We start from the raw sequence: 21,785 nt of genomic DNA on the forward strand, positions 1-21,785 counted from the left end.
CCGGTCCAAAACCCAGGTAAATGGGGAGGGTTGGCGGCAGGAAAGGCATCCGGTCATGAAAAATCACCCAAAACCAATGTGGCCACTGGAGATTGGGAACATCACCCCACATAAAAGTGGGAAAAGATGCAGACAAAGAAGAAGAAGAAGTTATTCTACTGAGCTTGCCAAGCTGGTCCCAGTCAAAATCACAAATTTAATACCACGAAAAATGTGAAATCTCTACCTCTTGCAAGTCGAGTTATGGCAAATGTTAAGGTTATTTACAATATCTACGGTAATTGGAAAATAAATTAACGTAACAAAGGCGAAAGAATTTATACGCAATTTTATGCATGACAAGGCACACGTTAAAGGCCAAGAAAGGAAAAGTAATTTTTAAACAATAATGTCAAAATACAATTGAGTGTTTACAAGGCTTTTGACATTATTCAATCTGAATAAAAGTATCATATTTTATCATTAAAAACAATAACCTTTGCACCATTTTTCGCCTTTTGTAAAAATTTCTTTAATCTCTCTCGCCTTATATCTGTCCCGTTTTCTCCACACACTACTCTCACTCCTTGCCCTGTCTGCCACCCTCGTGTTTTATGGCCTCGTGGCAGGAAAAAAACCAGCCTGACACGGTACAGAATTAGCATTAAGTAGATTCAAGAAGGGTTCGTTTGATATGTAGCCAAATGCAGACCTTAGATCCAGGGGAATAGAATCAAATTTTCTCTGGATCTCTAAAATAGCAGACGAGTGCTATCAAAGAGAGAGAGTGTCGCTATGGGAGTTACTGTATCTCACGCTAGATCTTCTTTCTGTTTTGGTTTATAAATATAATAGTATTGATTGCAGGAACATATTCCTGCCTCCGGACTAAAAGTGATGCAAGGGCCAGTAGTCTATCATTAAGGTCATGTAGAAAAGCAAGTAGCTCTTTTCATTGAAAGCAACGCTCAACGGATTTGTTTTGTAAAGTCCATAAAATCCATTCAAATTCAACTATGTTAGCATTATTAGGTCAGAATCAAGAGGTTTTCCATAAAAATGGGGTAAAGGGGGATACAAAACTGAAACCTTAGGTACTAAACAATAACCTACTATTAACTAAACACTTTTGCTCAAATTACTTAGAGACAGTAAACGGGGAAGAATAAAAAATGCAAAAATTAAATAGAGATTTTGAGTCATTATTATTATTATCCAAATTAAAACCCTAATTAGAGAAGAAGGACGCTACAAGCTAAAGGGTTCTAAGGAAAGCATTCCAATGCGGAATTGAGTAAAGTAACTAATAAACCATAAATAAGAAATATGAAAAATTATAATCTATATCATGATCAGTGACAATCCTAATTGGATAAATAGTATATAAATCATAAAACAAGACTTGTGTCAACATGTTCAAATGAAAAGGAATTGTAACAAGTTTAGCCTTCTAAAGTTTCACCGATTCATTCAACGGCCATATTAATTAAAATGATTATTCCAGAACCTGTCTCACTTCTAGATGCTGTGCAGTATTGAGGCTTATGATGAAAAAAAAAAGAACACTAACAGAATTAACTGCATACCTAGTGTTATGTACAGGATAATTCAGTCTTGGAAAATAGTATTATGTACAGGGTGGTACAGTCTTGGAAGATTTATCAATAAAATACATATATGAAAATAAAATAGCAAGAATGCCAAAAAAGTATCTCACACATGCGAAGCTAAAAGAATATTTATGAGATTATAAAGAGAAATAGTTTCTCTTATTACTGGCTCACTGTGCATTAACACGTAAAATATTTATAGCTTTCCATTCCCTTTCAGATATTTCGTGTCGAGGTGGCCATTGAAGGAACCCGAATGAACTTCAACCAAGTGGTAGAACAACTGAAGGGAGTCATGAAAGAAGTTGAGGAGTATGAAGGCTCTGACCCGCCTCCAGTTGGTATCCTGACAGCTGATCACAGGAGGACGTGGGCACAGAGCAGGCAGCTCTTAGCAGGTGGTACGTCTTAAGACTAGGAATAACATGAGTCCTACCGAAGTTTAAGAACAAAAAACAAGATACTTGTTACCGCTAGAGAGAGTTATTGGGTCCTTTGACTGGCCAGACATTATTATATTGGATTCCTCTCTCTGGTTACGGCTCATTTTGTGTTTGCCTACACATACACCGCATAGTCTTGCCTATTCTTTCCATATTCCCCTCTGTCCTCATACACCTGACAACACTGAGATTAACAGACAATTGATCCTCGCTCTGGGGTTAACTATTGCAATGCAATTGTTCAGTGGCTACTTTCCTCTTGGTAAGGAAACAAGAGACTTTAGCTATGGTAAAGAGCTCTTCTGAAAGGACACTCCAAAATCAAACCATTGATCTCTAGTCTTGGGTAGTGCCAGAGCTTCTGTACCATGGCCTTCCACTGTCTTGCATTGGAGTTCTCTCGCTTAAGGGTGCACTCAGGCACGCTGTCCTTTCTTATTTTTTTCCTTTTTTTTTTTTTTTTTGAAGTTTCAATAGTTTGTATATGAAAAATGTGATTTAATGTTGCTACTACTCTTAAGATATTTTATTTTGGTTGTGATTGTTTCTTCTTTACTTGTAGTTTATCTTATTTACTCGTTTTCTTTTTTCACTGAGCAATTTTTCCATGTTGGAGCACTTGAGCTTATAGCATCTTGCTTTTCTAACTAAAGTAAAAGGCAAAAATCAATAACTACAAAGGCATCTATATAAATCCGATAAAAAATGGTTCAATTTTTTCCACTGTACTGTTAAACGCAGTATTCTACATGGTGTACGGCAGAATTTATAGTCAACCGAATCCAAATCAATAGTATAGTATGTGATTGTGTGTGTGTATGTGTGTGTATGTGTGTGTGTATGTATATATATATATATATATATATATATATATATATATATATATATATATATATATATATATATATATGTGTGTGTGTGTGTGTGTGTGTGTGTGTGTGTGTATTACAGACAAGAGAGGAAATTACTTCATTGTAGTTGGAAAAAGAGACACAATGAATGTCATGATTATTTTGTAACCCTTACAAGAATGTTTTCTTAAATTATGTACCTTTTGAAAAGAACAAAAAATAAGGGTAGTGTTTAAATGTACTGTTGTTACATATGTAAGACCATTTCAATTAGGAATAGCTTGGACATGATGATAAAGTAATATAAGGTATTCCATGCTCAGGATGTAATTATATTTTTGTCGGGTGTTCGTTAATATTGTTCTGGCTACACATTGGATTAAATTCAAATTATAGAATCGATCGGTTGAATGCCAAGACATTAATCCATATCAATGACTTTACCCAAAGAAATATTGTTGAACACTTTTAATGACCTATACCCAAGGTATTATTTTAATTATAAGCTATCATCTGTTTGCTTGAACTCTTAGGATAGTGTTTTTTTTGCACGAATGTACACTCAGGTTCACCTTTCTATCTTATTTCTCTCCCTCTTGTTTATTTAAAGTTTTAATAGTTAATTCATAAAAAAAAATATTTTAATGTTGTTAGTATTCTTGAAATATTTTATTTTAGTTGTTAATTACTTTTCTTGCAGTTTATTTATTTCATTATTTCCTTTCCTCACTGAGCTATCTTTCCTGTTGGAGCCCTCCAGTTTAGAGCATCTTGTTTTACCAACTATGGTTGTAGCTTAGAAAGTATTGAAAATACTAAAATTATCCTTTCTTAAATCAGACATCTGTGATCATTAAGAAATTGACCGTTAAGTCTCCCTTTAAATGTTTAAATACGATATTCTTGTATTTTGATTCCCATTTTGATTCCAATACACTCCAATCAAGTGGAATCACTTTTCCTTTTGTAACTATTATAATATATGCTAATACATATATATACATATATATACATAAACACACACACATATATATTATATATATATATATATATATATATATATATATATATATATATATATATATATATACATATATATATATATATATATATATATATATGTGTGTGTGTGTTTGCATGTATGTATGTATATATTTGTGTGTGCATGTGTGTGGCAGACAAAGAAAGTAAATAGGTAAGGTAGTCATAAAATTTATTCCTATCATGAATATGTTTACTAGACATAACTTTTTTCCTAGATGCCGAAAATCAAAAAACTCTTCACATCATCGAGACTAGTGTTTTGGTTCTGTGCTTTGACGACCCTCTTCCATCAAAATTTAATCTGGCAACAAGAACAAGTCATCGAGCAAGTCTCTCCAAAAGATCAAGCAGTTTCACCATGAATAGTCAGTCGTCGGTAGGTAACGGGGAGGTGGGTATGATAATGTATTTTCTTTTTTCAGAAATTGGTAATGAGTTTCATAAATCCCGTCTATCTCAACAAGGTAAAAACAGAATTTATAGTCTATGAAATGTTAACATCTGCACATGATCATAATAGAATTTGCATTAAATTCGAAATAAAATATTACGTCAAGTTAAACTCATAATATTGCAAATTACTGTATTAAAAAAATATATATATTGATAAGCACTGTAAACAAAAACTATCTTCTACAGGCAGAATTGATAAATTTAAGACTAATAGTAGTTAAAATCAGTTAGGAACTCAACAAAACTAACAATGTCTTAATCAGTATACTTCACATAGCAATCTTATCTAAAGGATCAACATTCACTTAGCGAAAATAAATGATCTATTTAGGCCTTTCACTATAACAATACTTAATTCTTCAGCTAACAATGAAGCTGCTCCTACCTAAGAAGAAATGAAAGTGAAGCTTACATCTCTGTGTCTATTTATTCTAGCTGTCCTTGCTGATCTTATCACCTGGTGTCTTTCTTTGTTGACACTTTGGTAACAATGTTACATACATAAAAACACGAGTTGTAGAAAGGGCATTAGCATTCTCTATACAGACAGTCATGGAGGACAATTCCTTTAGTACTTTATATATTATCAGTTCGATCTTGTCTTCATCGAAAACTAGGTGATGTAAGAGAACCTTATGTATAAATAACATTTCTTTAGCATCCTATTTAAATACTGAGAGATGAATTTAATCTTCAATTATATCTCTTCGGAAAAAGGGTGTCCAAACCCTCTAAAGGTGAAGAATTTTGTGGAACTAAAATAATGTATTAAAAATCTATACAAAATTTTTTGTCTCTTGTATTTTCCAGTATGTGATTCTTTCTGTGTCTTCTTCAATATTGATATCCTCATGTAAACAGGCCAAAATAAAAATCATATATATATATATATATATATATATATATATATATATATATATATATATATATATATATATATATATATATATATATATATATATATATATATATATATATATATATATATATATATATATATATATATATATATAATTAGAGTTCCTTGCTTGAGAGTACACTCTGGAACACTATTCTATCTTTTTTTTTCCTTCCTCTTGTTTTTTGAAATGGTGTGTTGGGCAGGTTTAATAAAAGGGCCATGGATGCCTGGTGGTTTATCATGAGATTGTCTTTTCCTTATCTGTTTCTTTTTCTTTTCAAAACCCTCCTTATTGTCCTCCCTTCAGTTGGAGCGGCTATCCTGGAATGTATTTAGTCTTGCATGAGGTATAGGCTCCTCCATGTTGACCAGTTTTTCCGACTTTTTTCTTAAGTCTATGGGTTTGATCAATCACTTTACTTATGTTTCTGCAGATATTGTTTTAGTTATTCTTGTTAATTCAGTTTTCAAGTATGATCTGGAGATATTGAGCGAAATCCTGGACCAGTACGGCCTACATTTCGACAATGTCATCTACTGTATTGCGATATTCGTGGTCTTCATGCAAATATTTCAGAACTTACAGTTGCGTCCAGATAGCATGATATTTTTTTGGGTCAGACACCTTGGTTTCTAATATGAGGCACTTATCTGAGCTCCTTATAACTGGTTTTAAGAAGCCAATCATTTTGAAATGGGATGCCATTCCTATGGCCAGGGGAATGGCGGTGTGTATTAGGAATGAGTACTCTGCTTCTCATAAGTCCTGCTATGAATGTGGTTGTCATGAGATTCAGGTAATAAAAGTTTGTGGCAGGCATAACAACTCTTATTTGTGTTCGATCTACGGGAATCCAGACATGGATGATTCTGTCTTCGATTGTCTTCTTACCATTATGGCCAAGATAAAAGATGATAGAAAGGCCTCTTTGGTCTTTGTTGGAGATGTCATTCCTCACCATTGAGAGTGGTTGAATTCAGTTTCTCCTACCAATTGCCATGGTTTAAGAGCTTTGGACTTTGTCTCTAAATCGGGTTGTGAGCAAATCATAAGTGAAGCTATTCACAGGTCTGGTAACTGCTTGGACCTCGTAAACACTGACTCTCATGACGTTATAACAAGTAAGCTTGGTCCTTCAGTTGGGACATCTGATCATGCCTTGATTTCATTAGTAGTGAAGACTGAGCAGCCTGTCCCTGATGTATCATACTCATGTAAGATTTATATGAAATCTCAAGCAGACTGGAATGTGTGCCAAGGTACCGAGTGAAGGACAAACCATGGTTCAATGATGATTGTAGACGTGCTTATTTGGAAAAGCAGGAGGCCTATCATCTTTGGAAAGGTAACAGCTCAAATTTGACTTGGAATAATTATACTAAGCTTAGAGCTTTTGCTCAGAATTTATGCTTCAACTGAGAAGGAATACAATTTAACTATAAAAGAAACCTTTTCTGGTACAACCCAAGAACATAAGTGGTAGACTACCTTTAAATCTGCACTCTTTGGTGTAGATGCAAAAGTTCCTCCTTTACTTAAACCAGATGGCTCTGTCACTCACTGTCCAAAGGAAAAGTCAACCCTTTTAGCTGATGTCTTTGACAGTAAGCAGAGTAATGAGAAACCTGATCTTTCTCGTTCCTGTGTTCCTGGGGCTAAACTAACTATTTTACCTTTTCAATCCCGTGAAATTGAAGATCTCTTGATGGACCTTGATGCTCTTGGAGGTGTAGACCCAAATGGTATTTTTACTTTGCTTATTATAAAGACTGCAGATTTCTTAGCTCCAAAGTTATCTCTTATTTTGCGTAAGTTAGCAAGAAGACGAACTTTCAGCACTTGTAATTTGTAACGTTACTCCACTATGTAAATGAGTACGTGGTAGATCAAGTCTAGCTGATTACCACACAATTTCCATAATTCCCATATTATCTAAAGTTTTTGAACGTCTTTTGGCAAAACGTCTGAACAGGTTTGTTGAAGATAATCATCTGTTCCCTAGTTTACAATTTGGTTTTCGTAAAAGCCTTGGAGCAGGTGATGCCCTTCTTACAATCTCCAATGCTGTACAGAAATCCATTGATTGTGGTCAGGAAGTTCGTAAGATTGTCTTTGATTTTAGTGCTGCCTTTGACCGTGTTAATCATGAGGGCTTTTTTTTTTTTTTAAACAGTTGGGAGTTGGTGGGTCGTTTCTTAGCATCATTATTGATTTTTTAAGCAATAGATCGCAAAGAGTTGTTGTTGATGGGCACCATAGTGCGTATAGGAATGTGATGTCTGGTGTTCCTCAGGGCAGTGTTCTTGGCCCATTACTTTTCATACTATAAACACATGACAAGTGGTTTGACCTAGAAAACAAGCTTGTTGCATATACAGATGATGCTACACTCTTTGTATCAATTCCATATCCTGAATGTAGATCTGGGGTTGCTGAATCCCATAATAGGGATCTAGCTAAAATTAGCGCATGGTGCAAATCATGGGGCATCAAGTTGAATCCTAACAAAACTCAAAGTATGATTGTAAGTAGGTCAAAGACAGTGGCTCCTTAACATGTGGATCTCTCCATTGATAATGTTTCTTTAACTCTGTATGACTTAAAATTTTAGGTGTGATTCTCGACAGCAAACTTACTTTTGAAAAACATATTAGGTCTGTGTCTTCTTCAATTACACAAAAAATTGGCTTATTGAGAAAGTCTTTAAGATTTTCGGTGATCAATATATTCTGAAGAAGTGTTTGAATTCCTTCATTCTAACTTGTTTCGAGTATTGTTCTCGTCTGGTCTCTATCTGCTGATTCTCTTCTTAACATGTTGGACAGGAACTTATGGTCTATCAGATTTCTTATTCCCTATCTAGTTATCAATCTCTGGCACCGTCGTTAAATTGGTTCGTTATGCATGTTGTATGAGATTTTTCATAATTCTGACCAACCATTACAATCAGATTTTCCCGGACAGTTCCATCCTGTCTGTAATACTAGGCATGCAGTTGATTCTAATAGTCAGGCCTTCTCCACCATGAGGCGCAATACTACACAGTATTTTAAAAGTGTTATTCCAGCTATGACCAAGCTGTGAAATGATATTCCTAATGGGGTTGTTGAATCATTAGAAATTCAAAAGTTCAAAGTTGCAGCTAATATTCTGATGTTGAACAGACTGATATTAGACTTTTTTTTAGTTTGAACATTAAATATACGTTTTGATGTTGTTACTGTTTTTAAAATACATTATTTAATTGCTCATTTTCTCTCATATCGTTTATTTATTTTCATATTCCTTTTCCTCACTGAGCTATTTTTCACTATTGGAGCCCTTGAGCTTATAGCATCTTCCTTTTACAACTAGGGTTGTGGCATCACTAGTTATATATATATATATATATATATATATATATATATATATATATATATATATATATATATTGTATATTTATATACAAACACACACATACACACACACACACACACACATATATATATATATATATATATATATATATATATATATATATATATATATATATATGTGTGTGTGTGTGTGTGTGTGTGTGTGTGTGTGTGTGTGTGTGTGTGTGTGTGATGAGAGTATTGTAGACATCCCGACAGCTAATACGCGATGATCATAAAATACGGTATGTGCTGTGGCATGAAACTAAAAGTGAATAAGAATTTGATTGGAGTTAGCGACCAATAATACGAAAGTTTTAACTCCATCCAAGTCTTTTCACTTTTCTTTTTCGGGCTATAACACACACAAATGTTTATATATATATATATATGTATATATATATATATATATATATATATATATATATATATATATATATATATATATATATACTTTATATATATATACTATATATATATATATATACCAACATACATAAATAGATATATATATGTAAATATATATATATATACATATTTATATATATATATATATATATATATATATATATATATATATATATATATATATATAACAAATTGTGTTTGTTTGCGTATGAATATGGTGAAATTTGTAAAAAATGCCATACTTTTAAAATAATAAATCTTACGAGAATTAACATGACAAGGAAATACTGAAAAGGAGATAAATTTTCATTGAAAACTATTATATTCCAGTCAACCATATTTAGAGTCATAAATCTCTGATGAAGCCATTATGAGCATGAAAAAAAAAAACACTCATCCATTTTAAAATAGAACAAAGAAGCCAATGTTGTGGGACATAAGCCATAATTTATAAAAGATTCAAATAACTTTGACATCTTCATATTCACTATAGTAGACTTTGTGTCTGTCTGTCTCATCTGTCCAGAAAAAAGTAGACTTTTTTTGTGGTTTTGTTTAATTCCTTCGACCTTCCGACACATGTTCGAAATTAACCGTTTCGAAATTAAGTTTTCTTTAGTGTGGTCGTAACTAATCTCATAAGTTTTAAATGTTAAAAGTAAGAAACAACAATAGAAAAATGAGAAAAGGCACAGTTCCAATCGCTTTTCCCATCAGCCGAATAATGGCTGAACCCCTTGAGGTAAAAGGCGTCCCCAACATAAGCTGTTTCATACAATTTCACAAAAGGCTTAACAGCAGCAAAATGCACAATTAAACTCTAACTAGCAATTTTTCGCTCACATTATTTTTTAATATTGAGGCCCTATACAGCACATCTCTCCAATTCTCCATAAAACTTCCTTTTCTCACCCATCTATTGCTTCCCACTCTCTTCATATGAATGCTCACTCTCAAAATAGTGTTCTATCTCAAAAATTCTAAAGAATTTCTTTCTTGTGTTTCATATAATCAACAAGAAACAAATTCATATCAAAATCTTCATGCTTTAGTCTTCCATTCATATTCAACATCTTCATTTCCCTTCCATAAAGGAAAGCTGGCTTAACAATGTTTCGTATATTACAACTTTAGCATCTATGAACACCCGGAGCCTCCTCTTATTCTTTCAAAAACGTCCTACCAAGATCCATTAACTTCCATATAAATATGCATCAACCATTTTTCTTTTATAGCTTTCAATATCAACAATCACTTTTCAATTTTCTGGTTTCAAGTTTCCTGCATAACCTTAGTCTTGCTTGCACTTACTCAAATGTTTTCTCATCTTTCAAACACTTTAAAAGTCATTCGTTTTCCTTCTCAATCTGCACTGCTTCATCAATATATATCATCTATTACATGGTCTTTTCTCATCCAGTTTTTGGTATATGAATGATTTTAATCTACATCTCTTCTGATTTCTCAAAGTACCCCATTTATAGATGTCTAATAATGTTATCTACAAATTACATACTTGGCTCGACGCACCCTTAAAACGAACCTGTTAGATTCTAACGAGTGCTTTACTATATCATCAAAACTTTTAATCTCTCTCAAAAACTCACATTCTATACCGTACATCCTAAACAGACTCCAAAATATCATTGAATTTATTCTATCAAAAACATTTCCTCGGTCAAAGTGTGCAACATTAAATATTTTCCCTTAAGTTTAAAACTTCTCACAAAACTGTCCCATATCAACATATCACTGGCTCCCGTGTATCAATTTCCACTGCACTTCCTTTTCAATCCTTTTGTCTTATGCCTTACTTTATCAATCAAAATCCTAGAATACTGTTTTTCTATATCATTATGACAACAATTTCCCTTATTATATGGCAAGCTTCAACCCTAGCTATAGTGGCGAAATGCTACAATACAAGCACAAGGGCCCCAACAGGGATAGCTACCCTATGCGGAAAAAGGAGAAAGGAGGAATAAAATTTGAAAAAATAAATTGTAAATAAAAGATTATTACATATATAACTATGTCAAATGAACAATTACATGTTTGCAATGAAACGAAACTTATAACCTATCTGCTAAACAAGAAAGATTTTGTTCCTAATTCTAATGATTCAATTATTTGATTAGGATGATCATTTCAAACCTTAATACAGCTAGAACAAAGCATCTAGAATACGGTGTTGTATTGAGCCAGTATTCCTGGAAACAAAGTATAGTATGTGAATATCTAAATACAAAGATGGTAAGTAGTATGAGCAATCTTGCATAACATAAACCACAGGATAAAGAGTTCAATATACTAAGTTTCTATCAAGCCATTCAATATGAGAGTCTGTTGGTGAAGACCCGATATGTTAGCAATATTGAAACGTAGACGAAAACAATGTATTAAAACATGTCTTCAGGATAGTAAGGCTTTCAAATATCTAATATCTTGAGATATTTCTTAGATACCAATTTTTTGCAACTGAGGAAGAGGCAGACCGTATATATTTCTCATATGGGAATTAGAAGTCAAGAATGACCCTTAGAATTCTACAAGAGCTGCAGGTAAGTAAGAACAAGGAAAAACCACAATGAAAAACTCCTACTAATAATCTAATCGAGTTTATTTATTAGTGTCAATTTTAACCCCCATAAACTGAGCGATGTGCCATTTTTAGCTATCTGTCTTTTTCAAGATTCAGCATCCTTAAGTCTAGGCTCATATAATGGAAACAATGCACAAAAAGTCCCATCGTCTGCACAGGCAAACACCTTGCTTTTAAGGCTAACAAATATATCATGTACATGTAAACACTACTCTGAGGAATATCATACATTATATTTCTGTAGTTACTCTATCGTTCATCAACAATTACTCTCTGTAATCTATTAGTAAAAAAATTCAGTAATACTACTAAGAAACGATACTCTCACTTCTATTTATTTCAGTAAAAATGCAAGGGCCGTATAAACAATATGGTCAAAAGTAGTACTACATTTAAGAGCCAATCATGCACGCTCATAACCAGCATCAGGTTATTTCTCCACAACATTGGATATTGTAAGAGGAGCACCAATAGCATCAATTATCTTGAAATACCTAGAGTGCAAAAGCACAGGAATAAATGATCACTTCCAGCATATACATTCAAGAGGTTTTGCTAGCAACTATTTTTAAAAACTTCACAAAATAGGAGTTTTAGAATTGAGTGGCAAACGACAACCCCATTTACCTGATGGAGTAACATTTGGAATTTTCCATCAAGTGCAAAAAGAAACATTATGCCCTCTTCAATTCTTTGGCACTCTACTGTTACCATTCCGTAAACAAAAGCAATTAATCCTCTCATACCCTGCTCTAGAACCATTGCACTTGTAAACTCATAGTCTTTCACATCTTAATTTCCCTTCTTGATCATTCAACAGTCACTTTAAACAAACTTAAAAACTTACACTTACAAGGGGGTAAGTGTAAGTAATTGAGCATTACAATCATTTCTTACATCTATCTCTTACTATCAGTAAATATTCAAAATACTTGCTGCATCACTCTCTGTTTACATGTATTATCCTGAAATCCATTTGTTCATCAAACTGCCTTTATGTGAAATTTCCTTTAAACAACTATTACTCTCAAAGTTCTTGTTTATATTAATCCACTTATCTTCATTACTTACTTTCTTTTTCTTTCCTATTCTTTGCTAATAATATGCATCTACTTGTATACATGCACAGTATATTTTCTATGAAACTGCATCAAGAATAAATCAAATTATATTTTTTACTAAACACCTCGCTTTTTTCTTCCTATCACTCCGTTTCCCTTCCTTCTTCCTACCACCCTGTCCTAACTACAAACAATCCTTGTTGATCCTATATTACGTGTTTTAACTTTCCTTACTTTCCATATATTCTCTCAACTATTTAAAACAACCCATGTTCTCATCTATTCATCTACTTAAGTGAGTTTTCATTTTCATCCTATTACGCTCGCAAACTTGTATCATCTTTCCTGTCTAAAATTTTGCATCAACCCCATAATGAACGGGAAAACCTTTGGATAATGCCCCCCCCCCCTCCTTTAATTTTAGTAACTAACATTTCGACCTGCTTTGTACTTGCACCACATAACCTGAGAATTTTTTCCTCGCCATTTTATCTTTCACATATAAATAATTCTACTTTGATAGCCATGTATTCCCATTAATCTTTTCAAACACAATTTCCATTCACTTCAGGAATCCCATACCTACTATCAAAAATACCTCTTGGTGAGAGAGAGAGAGAGAGAGAGAGAGAGAGAGAGAGAGAGAGAGAGAGAGTGAGAGAGAGAGAGAGAGAGAGAGAGAGTACTGTCAAATAGAAGAACCTTAATTTAGTAAACAGTTATTGCTAAACATTCAGTTTCGTGCATAGTACTTGATGAAAATGAAATAATTAAAAGAATTCCCACCTTTAAAAAGGCAATTCTCGTTAATTGAGGTTTCAAAATACATTCTGAGTTTCAACAAGGCTAATATTCGAAGAATAATAAATTAATCTTCTTGAAAGTAAATCTATAAGAACTGGAATATGAATAAGCCTGAATTGATCTCAAATCTAATCTCATAGAAAAATCATCAGAATAGGAGAAGTCATCCATTAAAACAATTTGAATGTAAGTCATAGTACACGTGTCTTTCCTTTAAACATACCAGTTTTATGCCTCTCAATGCCATATGAATTAACGTGTCTTTTTAATTTTAAAGATTCTTGCTCTCTAAGATTTTATAAATATATCCAAGAAATGGGATCACAAAATATTAAAAGAAAAGTTAGAATAAATAAATGAAAATACAATAAAAGGTGATCACAGATTCCACTGAGGTTGATTATTATCGCATATTTCTATTTCAGTAATATCATGCAAAGATCCTTAATTTCCATGTGAAACCTTCAAGCCTAATACCAAAATTAACCTTACAATTCTTAAACTTAATGCATGGACCTCAAAACAATCAATTTTAAAATTGTGGAATATTTTGGAAATGAAAAAAAAAATGTACATGTATCATCAGTTTCCTACAATTTTACTTGTAGCTAACAATATTGACAGGCTAAAAATATGAATAAAATACATTTTGAGGCATAAATGTTTTTTGAATAAAATTATAAGGGCAAAAATTTACATAAGTTTTAAAGGATGGAATGTTCAATTTGGGTAAAAGTAAAACTGAAACTATATTTAGAACTATAATAAATAAAAATCCTCACAAAAATATTAGGAAATAATAATACTAAAGCAGGATTAAAAGGTGTTTTTAAACAGGGGTACTAGAATATTCTAATTCAATAACAAAATTGTAAATCCCTAACTTTTCAGGAGTTAACACTTCGCGACGAGGTCAACGCAGGTCATCAAATGATCCATGGCGGGGGTTTCAATCATAATAGTGCTAACAGGTGGTTCGACAAGACCGTCCAGGTAAGTAAAGAGATAAAGTTATTTCATAGTTAGATTCACTTTAGCAACGTGGCCTATTTTAGATAGAGGAGGATGTTGTTTCTTAACCAAGTTAAAAGTCTTTTTCATATATAGTAGTTAGTGTTTTCAACTGTTATTTGCCCATCAGACTCAGTATAGAGAAATATTGTAGTTTAACATTCTTTAAAAAATACTGAGTAAAATTACCTTAAATATATTACAAATTACTTCCTTTAGTACCTTTGCCCAAAAATATCTTTTACAGATAATAGTTAGCAATTTTAAAATTCAATATAACCAAATCTACGTCCACACTACACTGAAGTATGTCATACACTGTCATAAATATTTATTTCCAGACTTATGACTAGCATGTGGCAAGGTAACATATATATTATTTTCAAATTATTCTCGTAGTGCCCTACTCGTCTGAAAAAAAAAAAAACCAGACAATTACAAGCGACCACTTTGGACAGGTCGGAGAATTTTTTGGCAGATTAAGTTTGCAGTCAAAAACAAGTTGCAGATTTATTCGGTCGTGAAGATAATTGTTAGCTACCTAATTAACCAATTCTAGCTAATCGAAAGTCACAGATGATTGTCAACTTTGACACAGCCTAGTGGCTGACTAGATGATGATTAATGACAGACCAGTCATCAACCAGTCGCAGTTTAATTTTATTTAGTTATAACTTATTGGAGACTTATTATTGTCAAGTGACAGCCACATGCCTGATGGGCACTGATTTCATTTATTTTAAACATGACAGTGATGTATTCGCTAAAAAGGAATTCCTGACATGTGTGGATACACTTAAAACACATTTTCTTAAAAGTTCTATCATTATTGTTAATGCGCTTCTCAAATGAATTTGGTTTTTATAAGGATTAGGCTTCATTTTTAATCAAAGTATCTCTATATATTACATCCTATAAGTTCTTTTCCATAGATGAATTTGAATTCGTAAAATTACATGCAGTGAGCTCTGTTAACACAACGTCCATTTTCTCTATATCATTAGAAGAAGAAGATTTTGGCATAGGAATGATATATTAATGCACATTTATCAGACAATATGTCGCACATAACTTCTCCAATCATCATTTATAAAAAATCTAGTGATGATATATAACAAATGTATTAGACTGGTTACTTTCTAACACTTTATCTGTCAGTAAAATACCTATTACACCTATCTATTCGTCCATGTACTCATATACCTGAAATTTGGATAAGCTTTTTTTTTTCTATTTGATTTAAAGTTTGTTGTCACAAGCGACGGGTGGTGCGGCTTGTGCTACGAACACTCTTGTGCAGAGGGAATTGTTGTCATTCAACTGGTCGAGCAGGTTCTACAGGCCATTGCAGCTGATACACAGGCTCCTCCTCCAGAAGAAACTGAGGAAGTACACCCTCCCCAAGAGGAGATTGCCGTCTCAGAACCACAGGACTCGACAGTCAATAACACTGGGTTCCCAGCACCCGAAGAAGCTGCACCGAATCCTACCAAACTAGAATGGAAAGTGACCCCTGTTATCTACAGACGTATACAGGAATCGGCTGACCGCGTTGACAGGTAAGATTTGGCTTACAACACTTTCGTATTTTCAAGATTCAATATCATCCAATGAAGGCATAAAATAATAAACGAAGAAGAGAGCTCAAATATGCATTTACATTTCAATTCTTCTTGCTATAAAATGTACCAGATAGGAACTCGTGTGTATAAATGAACCAATTAATATCTTTAGGACTACAGAGAAAATTGATAATCTTGCCATAAATATTGATCAATAATTTGTGGGCAAAAACTTGCTTTTTACTTTAATACTTTTACAATAATGGGAAACAATTTAAAGTTGAGAGAGAGAGAGAGAGAGAGAGAGAGAGAGAGAGAGAGAGAGAGAGAGAGAGAGAGAGAGAGAGAGAGAGAGAGAGAGAGAGAGAGAGAGAGAGTAGAACCTAGGGTTACAAGTTTAATTGCTTCTAAGAACAAGCTCTCAACCTAAAATACTCATAGCCATAGACAATTTTGCCCACAAGAAATAAAGGAAATTTACTCAATGCATTCCACACGTCCATAAATCCCGGAGTACGCTATTGTTCAAAGCTTAGTGATGGTAATTATTGCATAAACTATAACCCCTAACTTCAGAAATTAAAATGTCATGAGATCTATCTTTTGAATAACGTTCACTATTACTACAAGAATCACTTAATTTATACTTTCTGGACTCTTGATGTAATTTTTTTACACTTGCAATCAATTTTAACCAGGAATCTATCTGGAGACGACAGATATTTTTCTTTTCTTTAAAATTACATGGAAATGAGACATTGATTGTCGGTAAATAAATTCGCTGCTTGCCTGCCGAAGCCTCATCTGGGTGAACTTTCGCTCGTGGCGTAGGGGTACGTGTGACTTTACTTTCTGTGCAGGATATGATGGTCTCGTAAGTACTTGCCAACGACAAATGGCCATGGAATGTGGAATGTTTGGTCACAGATGAATGGAATATTCGTAATCCAGTACAATACAACTGGAATTTAAAAAAAAAAAAAAAAAAAAAAAAAAAAAAAAAAAAAAAAAAAAAAAAAAAAAAAAAAAAAAACCAGTTCCAGAATTTTACCTTAATAGTGGTAAGGAACAAAAGTTGGAATATTTTCAGTTACGATTTTGGAAATCAACTAAATTTTATAAAAGAGAGAGAGAGAGAGAGAGAGAGAGAGAGAGAGAGAGAGAGAGAGAGAGAGAGAGAGAGAGAGAGAGAGAGAGAGAGAGAGAGAGAGAAGGTGAAGAAGGGAAGCCAGTGATTTGTGATTTAGAAACAGTAATATATAAAATCCTGATTGCTTTCCAATTTCCTCGAGTTAAAAGATACTTGTAACAAAAGGTTCTATACATACAGTGTATGTATGTATGTATATATATATATATATATATATATATATATATATATATATATATATATATATATATATAAAATTAGAATTTGTAGGTGAAGTGCAACCATAACACTTTTCTTATTATTTACTTTTTACGTTTCGACATACGTCTGGTGTCATTATAAAAAAACTGAAAACAAGCCAACGACACGGAAATAATATAAGATCGCCATGGATATACAATAAAAGCTTGTAAAACTTTTTTTTATATAAATTACAAAGGAAAACATTCATTATACAGTATTATGAATCGTATCAACACCAAGAAATAGAAACAATTATGAAAAATCTAAAAAAATAATAATAATAATTCAAGACAAGGAATCACCTTTTCATTATATACAGAGGAATGCGCTTTAATCTGAATTTATAAAGATTTTTTCCCTCTATGGGAGTAGATTCTTATCTTCTAAGCTCATGCACTTCTAAGATTTGGCAAGTATGTTGAAATTCTGTTTATATTCAGTTATTGGCAAAATTTCCGCAATGTTGTCTTACTGTTTAGTGTAGATGCCTTGCCAGTGGCATGGCTATACGTAAACTAACAGCTCTGTGTTGGTCTATTCGGAAGGGGAAAAAAAATCATTCATACTGGACCCTATACATAGAAGAGTATATAGAAAAAAATTGAATGCATACTTTACGAAAAGCTTGACTTTACTTAATTAGACAAGGATTTCCTTCATAGTGGATTAACTAATATCTAAAACTCATACCATACTGAATTTACTAATTATGGCTACTGTTAATATATTGTGTATATCTACTTATCAAGTGATTATTAACAGATTGAAGAACTTCAAGAAACTTGTAACTTTACAAACTGAGAGCGAAAATAATTCTCATAGTGTTTAAATTAAAATAAAACTTACAAAATAAAGCATACAATTCCTTTCAAGTAAATTGAAATATGTGCATTTCAATGTCTAATTATAGGTTAGTAGAGGATCTCGACTTCCGCATCCTACGGTACCTCGGCTACGGAAGAGGCTTCATGAAGAAAACTAAATGTTCTCCTGACGCCTTCATTCAATTGGCACTACAGTTAGCTTTCTTTAGGTAAATATATTTTAACAATCCTCTTTATGAAAACCATAACTTTACAAATATTAATCTTGGACGACAATATCATCTATAAATTCAGTTATTATGTTTTTTCTCACTTCAATGGAGTTACGTATTTCAACACTACATTGCACGATGTATTATACTTATCTTTAAAGCTCTAACTTTGTCCCTATTCAATTTTAGGTTTTAAATATAAATATTTAATGAAAATTTGGTTCTAATTTCAACTGCTTACTTCACATAAACCATCTCATGAAATATTTATTGTATGGTTTCACATGTGCATCCATACCAACTTGAAAATCTGAAACCATTTAGCAGCTTTATTTTGTTAATCCTCATCCTATTTCAGATATGTGTTTTATTTGTTCTCTTTCAATCAATAACACCATCAAAACAAAGAATAATTCAGCCAAAAGTAAAGCGAAATTAATACTTGCAATGAAAATCATGTTAGAAAAGGAAAATAACTGATGGCAACCTGATAAATGCTATTATAAGACAAATTTCTGGAGCAGCCTATAATGCGCAAAAGGAAAGCTGTAAAAATGTGATGGAATAAAACAAAATCATCAGGAAACTATAAACCCAATTAATTTTTTGTTTAGAAATATATACGAAGTTTTGAGAGAAAGGGAAAGAACAAATAAAAATTCAAAAAACTAAATACTTTGCCAGAAGCAAAGTATAACACTGAGAAAGACTTGAAGTTAACAACCTGTTTGCTATTGTCAAGTTCCAGAATCATTGTTGAATTACACACTCACAATAACATGTGGTTTAAAAAACTCCAATCATTTACTTTCATTTAAACTAAACATCCGATTTCTGCAAAGGAAACTTAACTCGATAATCCCCTCATGCCTTTGCACCTTGGTTTCTTCAGACAATTCAAGTCTCTTCTAAGGATTATGTTTCTTCACTTAATCTCATCTTACAAACATCAGTTATGTTGATACACAGGTTTATTTGAATAACCCTCTTTCCTTCATTTACTATTCATATATACTGTGCACTCGTTACTCCATCTTACACTTCCCATATATTCTCAGAACCTTACTCTAGCTAACATTTCCTTTTAACATTCTTCTCTTGCAGGCAAGTTCAAACTCTTTAGATATTTTCTGTTGTTTCCCGATAATCTGTAAACATTAATCAGTCTACGCTCCATTCATGAAAACCACTATCCTTCCTCTGGCCTGTAGCATCACACCATCTATAATGACGTTAAACAGCCATGAAGACATGACAACTTGACTCGACCCCCTTCCACCCCAAACAAGAAACAAAGTTATCTGAATGTTCCCATACGTTTGACTTCCATCATAATCACTTCATTACTCAAAAACTTGCATTCTGAACCACCTCAACTTAGCTTCTCAATTCTATCACAAGATTTTTATAGGACGATGTATGTTTCATACAAGTTCTAATTTTGACTTGAGATCTCATATACCTGTTTTTCAAACATTATCTACCCATCCTTGTTTAATGGGGTTATATTTGCTATAGATCCAAGAATTACGAAATATACGTTTTCTGGTTCAAAATAGTAAATATGAAAGAAAATTACCTGTTAAAAAAGCTAAGTTTTCCTATTTTGAGTAAAGAAATTTTACATCAAGAAAGTCTTTGGAACATGTCAATTCCAAGCTTGAGAGAGAGAGAGAGAGAGAGAGAGAGGAGAGAGAGAGAGAGAGAGAGAGAGAGAGAGAGAGAGAGAGAGAGAGATGGGGGAATATCTCCCTATGATTTTGAACATAAAACACTCCTCGCTTATCAAAGACCACGTCATGTAATGTATCTTTCACTATCCACTTTTAGATGAACACCATAACTTTTCGGCGTTATTACAGTAACTTTAAATGGATCCCCATAACATCAATTTTGGTTGTCGCCACCGACCATACTGGAATATTCGCTATGTCAATCGTAAAAGAAAGGGCTAGATCTTAAGATACTGAGAGAGAGAGAGAGAGAGAGAGAGAGAGAGAGAGAGAGAGAGAGAGAGAGAGAGAGAGAGAGAGAGAGAGAGTTGCCCCCTAAATCTGCTTTAGGATCAATGACCCAAGAAGTTTGAAGATGGATACGAGGCCATTTTGTGCATAACAAAAAATCGTGGTCGTAAGGAAACTCGTTAAATTTCTATTAGCATCCACGAAACGTAACTGCCTACAAAAAGAAAAAAAATCGCTAAAGATGTCCATCAGGTATGACGTAAGACATTAAAAGGCGTGATTAACATACATGAATATAGGGAAAATTTAAGAGGGTCAATATTAACAATGTCGTTATCAATCAACTTGACCGATAATCAAGTGTTGTTTATATGTATTTTGAAAAAATTAAAGCACTTGAAATCTTTTCTGTATCCGAAAAAAATATTAAAAATAGATATAATCTACTTTCCCTACTTTCGTAGTCCACATAAATGATATGTTATATCGGTATTTGCGTGTATCTACATGTGTATGCTCGTTTCCTACTTATGAATTATATAAAAGAGTTGAACTTGGATACAAGTACACCAGCTCACATTTCATGTGAAAGTCAGCTGCCATTCTAAGGTCTCTTTTCAAGCATTGACAAAAACAGTAGTAACGTGAATGTCTAAAATATGAACAAATCACTTAATAAAATGAAAACAAAAATAAACATGTTTTATAGCTTTTAACACTAATCCTCTCAGCATTCTCCCTATTTCCTTTAGATGTAAAATTTACCCAGAGCATTACCATAACCTAAAAATAAGTTCATTATCCTATATAGTAATAAGTAGAATACTTGTCATAAAATTATGTTTTCAGTATATGCTATCTTTGTTTCTGTTTTTTGGCTGAATACTATTCTATAATGTGCTAGAAAGATCAGATGTTATTTAGTGATTTAACATTACCAATAGTACATTCTATCTTTGCTTTCGTTTTTAGACTGAATACTACTGTATTCTATAATGTGCTAGAAAGATCAGATGTTATTTAGTGATTTAACATTATCAATAGTACATTCTATCTTTGTTTTTGTTTTTTGGCTGAATACTACTGTATTCTATAATGTGCTAGAAAGATCAGATGTTATTTAGTGATTTAACACTATCAATAGTACATTCTATCTTTATTTTTGTTTTCTGGTTGAATACTATTCTATAATGTGCTGGAAAGATCAGATGTTATTTAGTGATTTAACATTATCAATAGTACATTCTATCTTTGTTTTTTTTTTTTT

At 32.7% G+C, this 21,785-nt stretch overlaps 1 protein-coding gene across 7 annotated transcripts in view; it reads left to right on the forward strand.

Annotated features, from left to right (window-relative positions):
• The window catches only part of ChAT (Choline acetyltransferase), a 210,215-nt gene that overhangs the window by 179,967 nt on the left and 8,463 nt on the right, over positions 1 to 21,785 (forward strand). For 5 of the 7 annotated variants that reach the window (XM_068366877.1, XM_068366880.1, XM_068366882.1 and 2 more), the window contains 5 exons: positions 1,810 to 1,990; positions 4,143 to 4,318; positions 14,444 to 14,545; positions 15,809 to 16,122; positions 18,429 to 18,551. In XM_068366877.1, coding sequence (XP_068222978.1) covers positions 1,810 to 1,990; positions 4,143 to 4,318; positions 14,444 to 14,545; positions 15,809 to 16,122; positions 18,429 to 18,551 — 896 coding nt within the window. The remainder of the gene's footprint in view (positions 1 to 1,809; positions 1,991 to 4,142; positions 4,319 to 14,443; positions 14,546 to 15,808; positions 16,123 to 18,428; positions 18,552 to 21,785) is intronic. The other 2 variants (XM_068366879.1, XM_068366881.1) reach the window with 1 other exon arrangement.

The sequence above is a fragment of the Palaemon carinicauda genome, chromosome 44 (assembly GCF_036898095.1).
Source record: "Palaemon carinicauda isolate YSFRI2023 chromosome 44, ASM3689809v2, whole genome shotgun sequence".
Taxonomy (NCBI): Eukaryota; Metazoa; Arthropoda; class Malacostraca; order Decapoda; family Palaemonidae; genus Palaemon; species Palaemon carinicauda.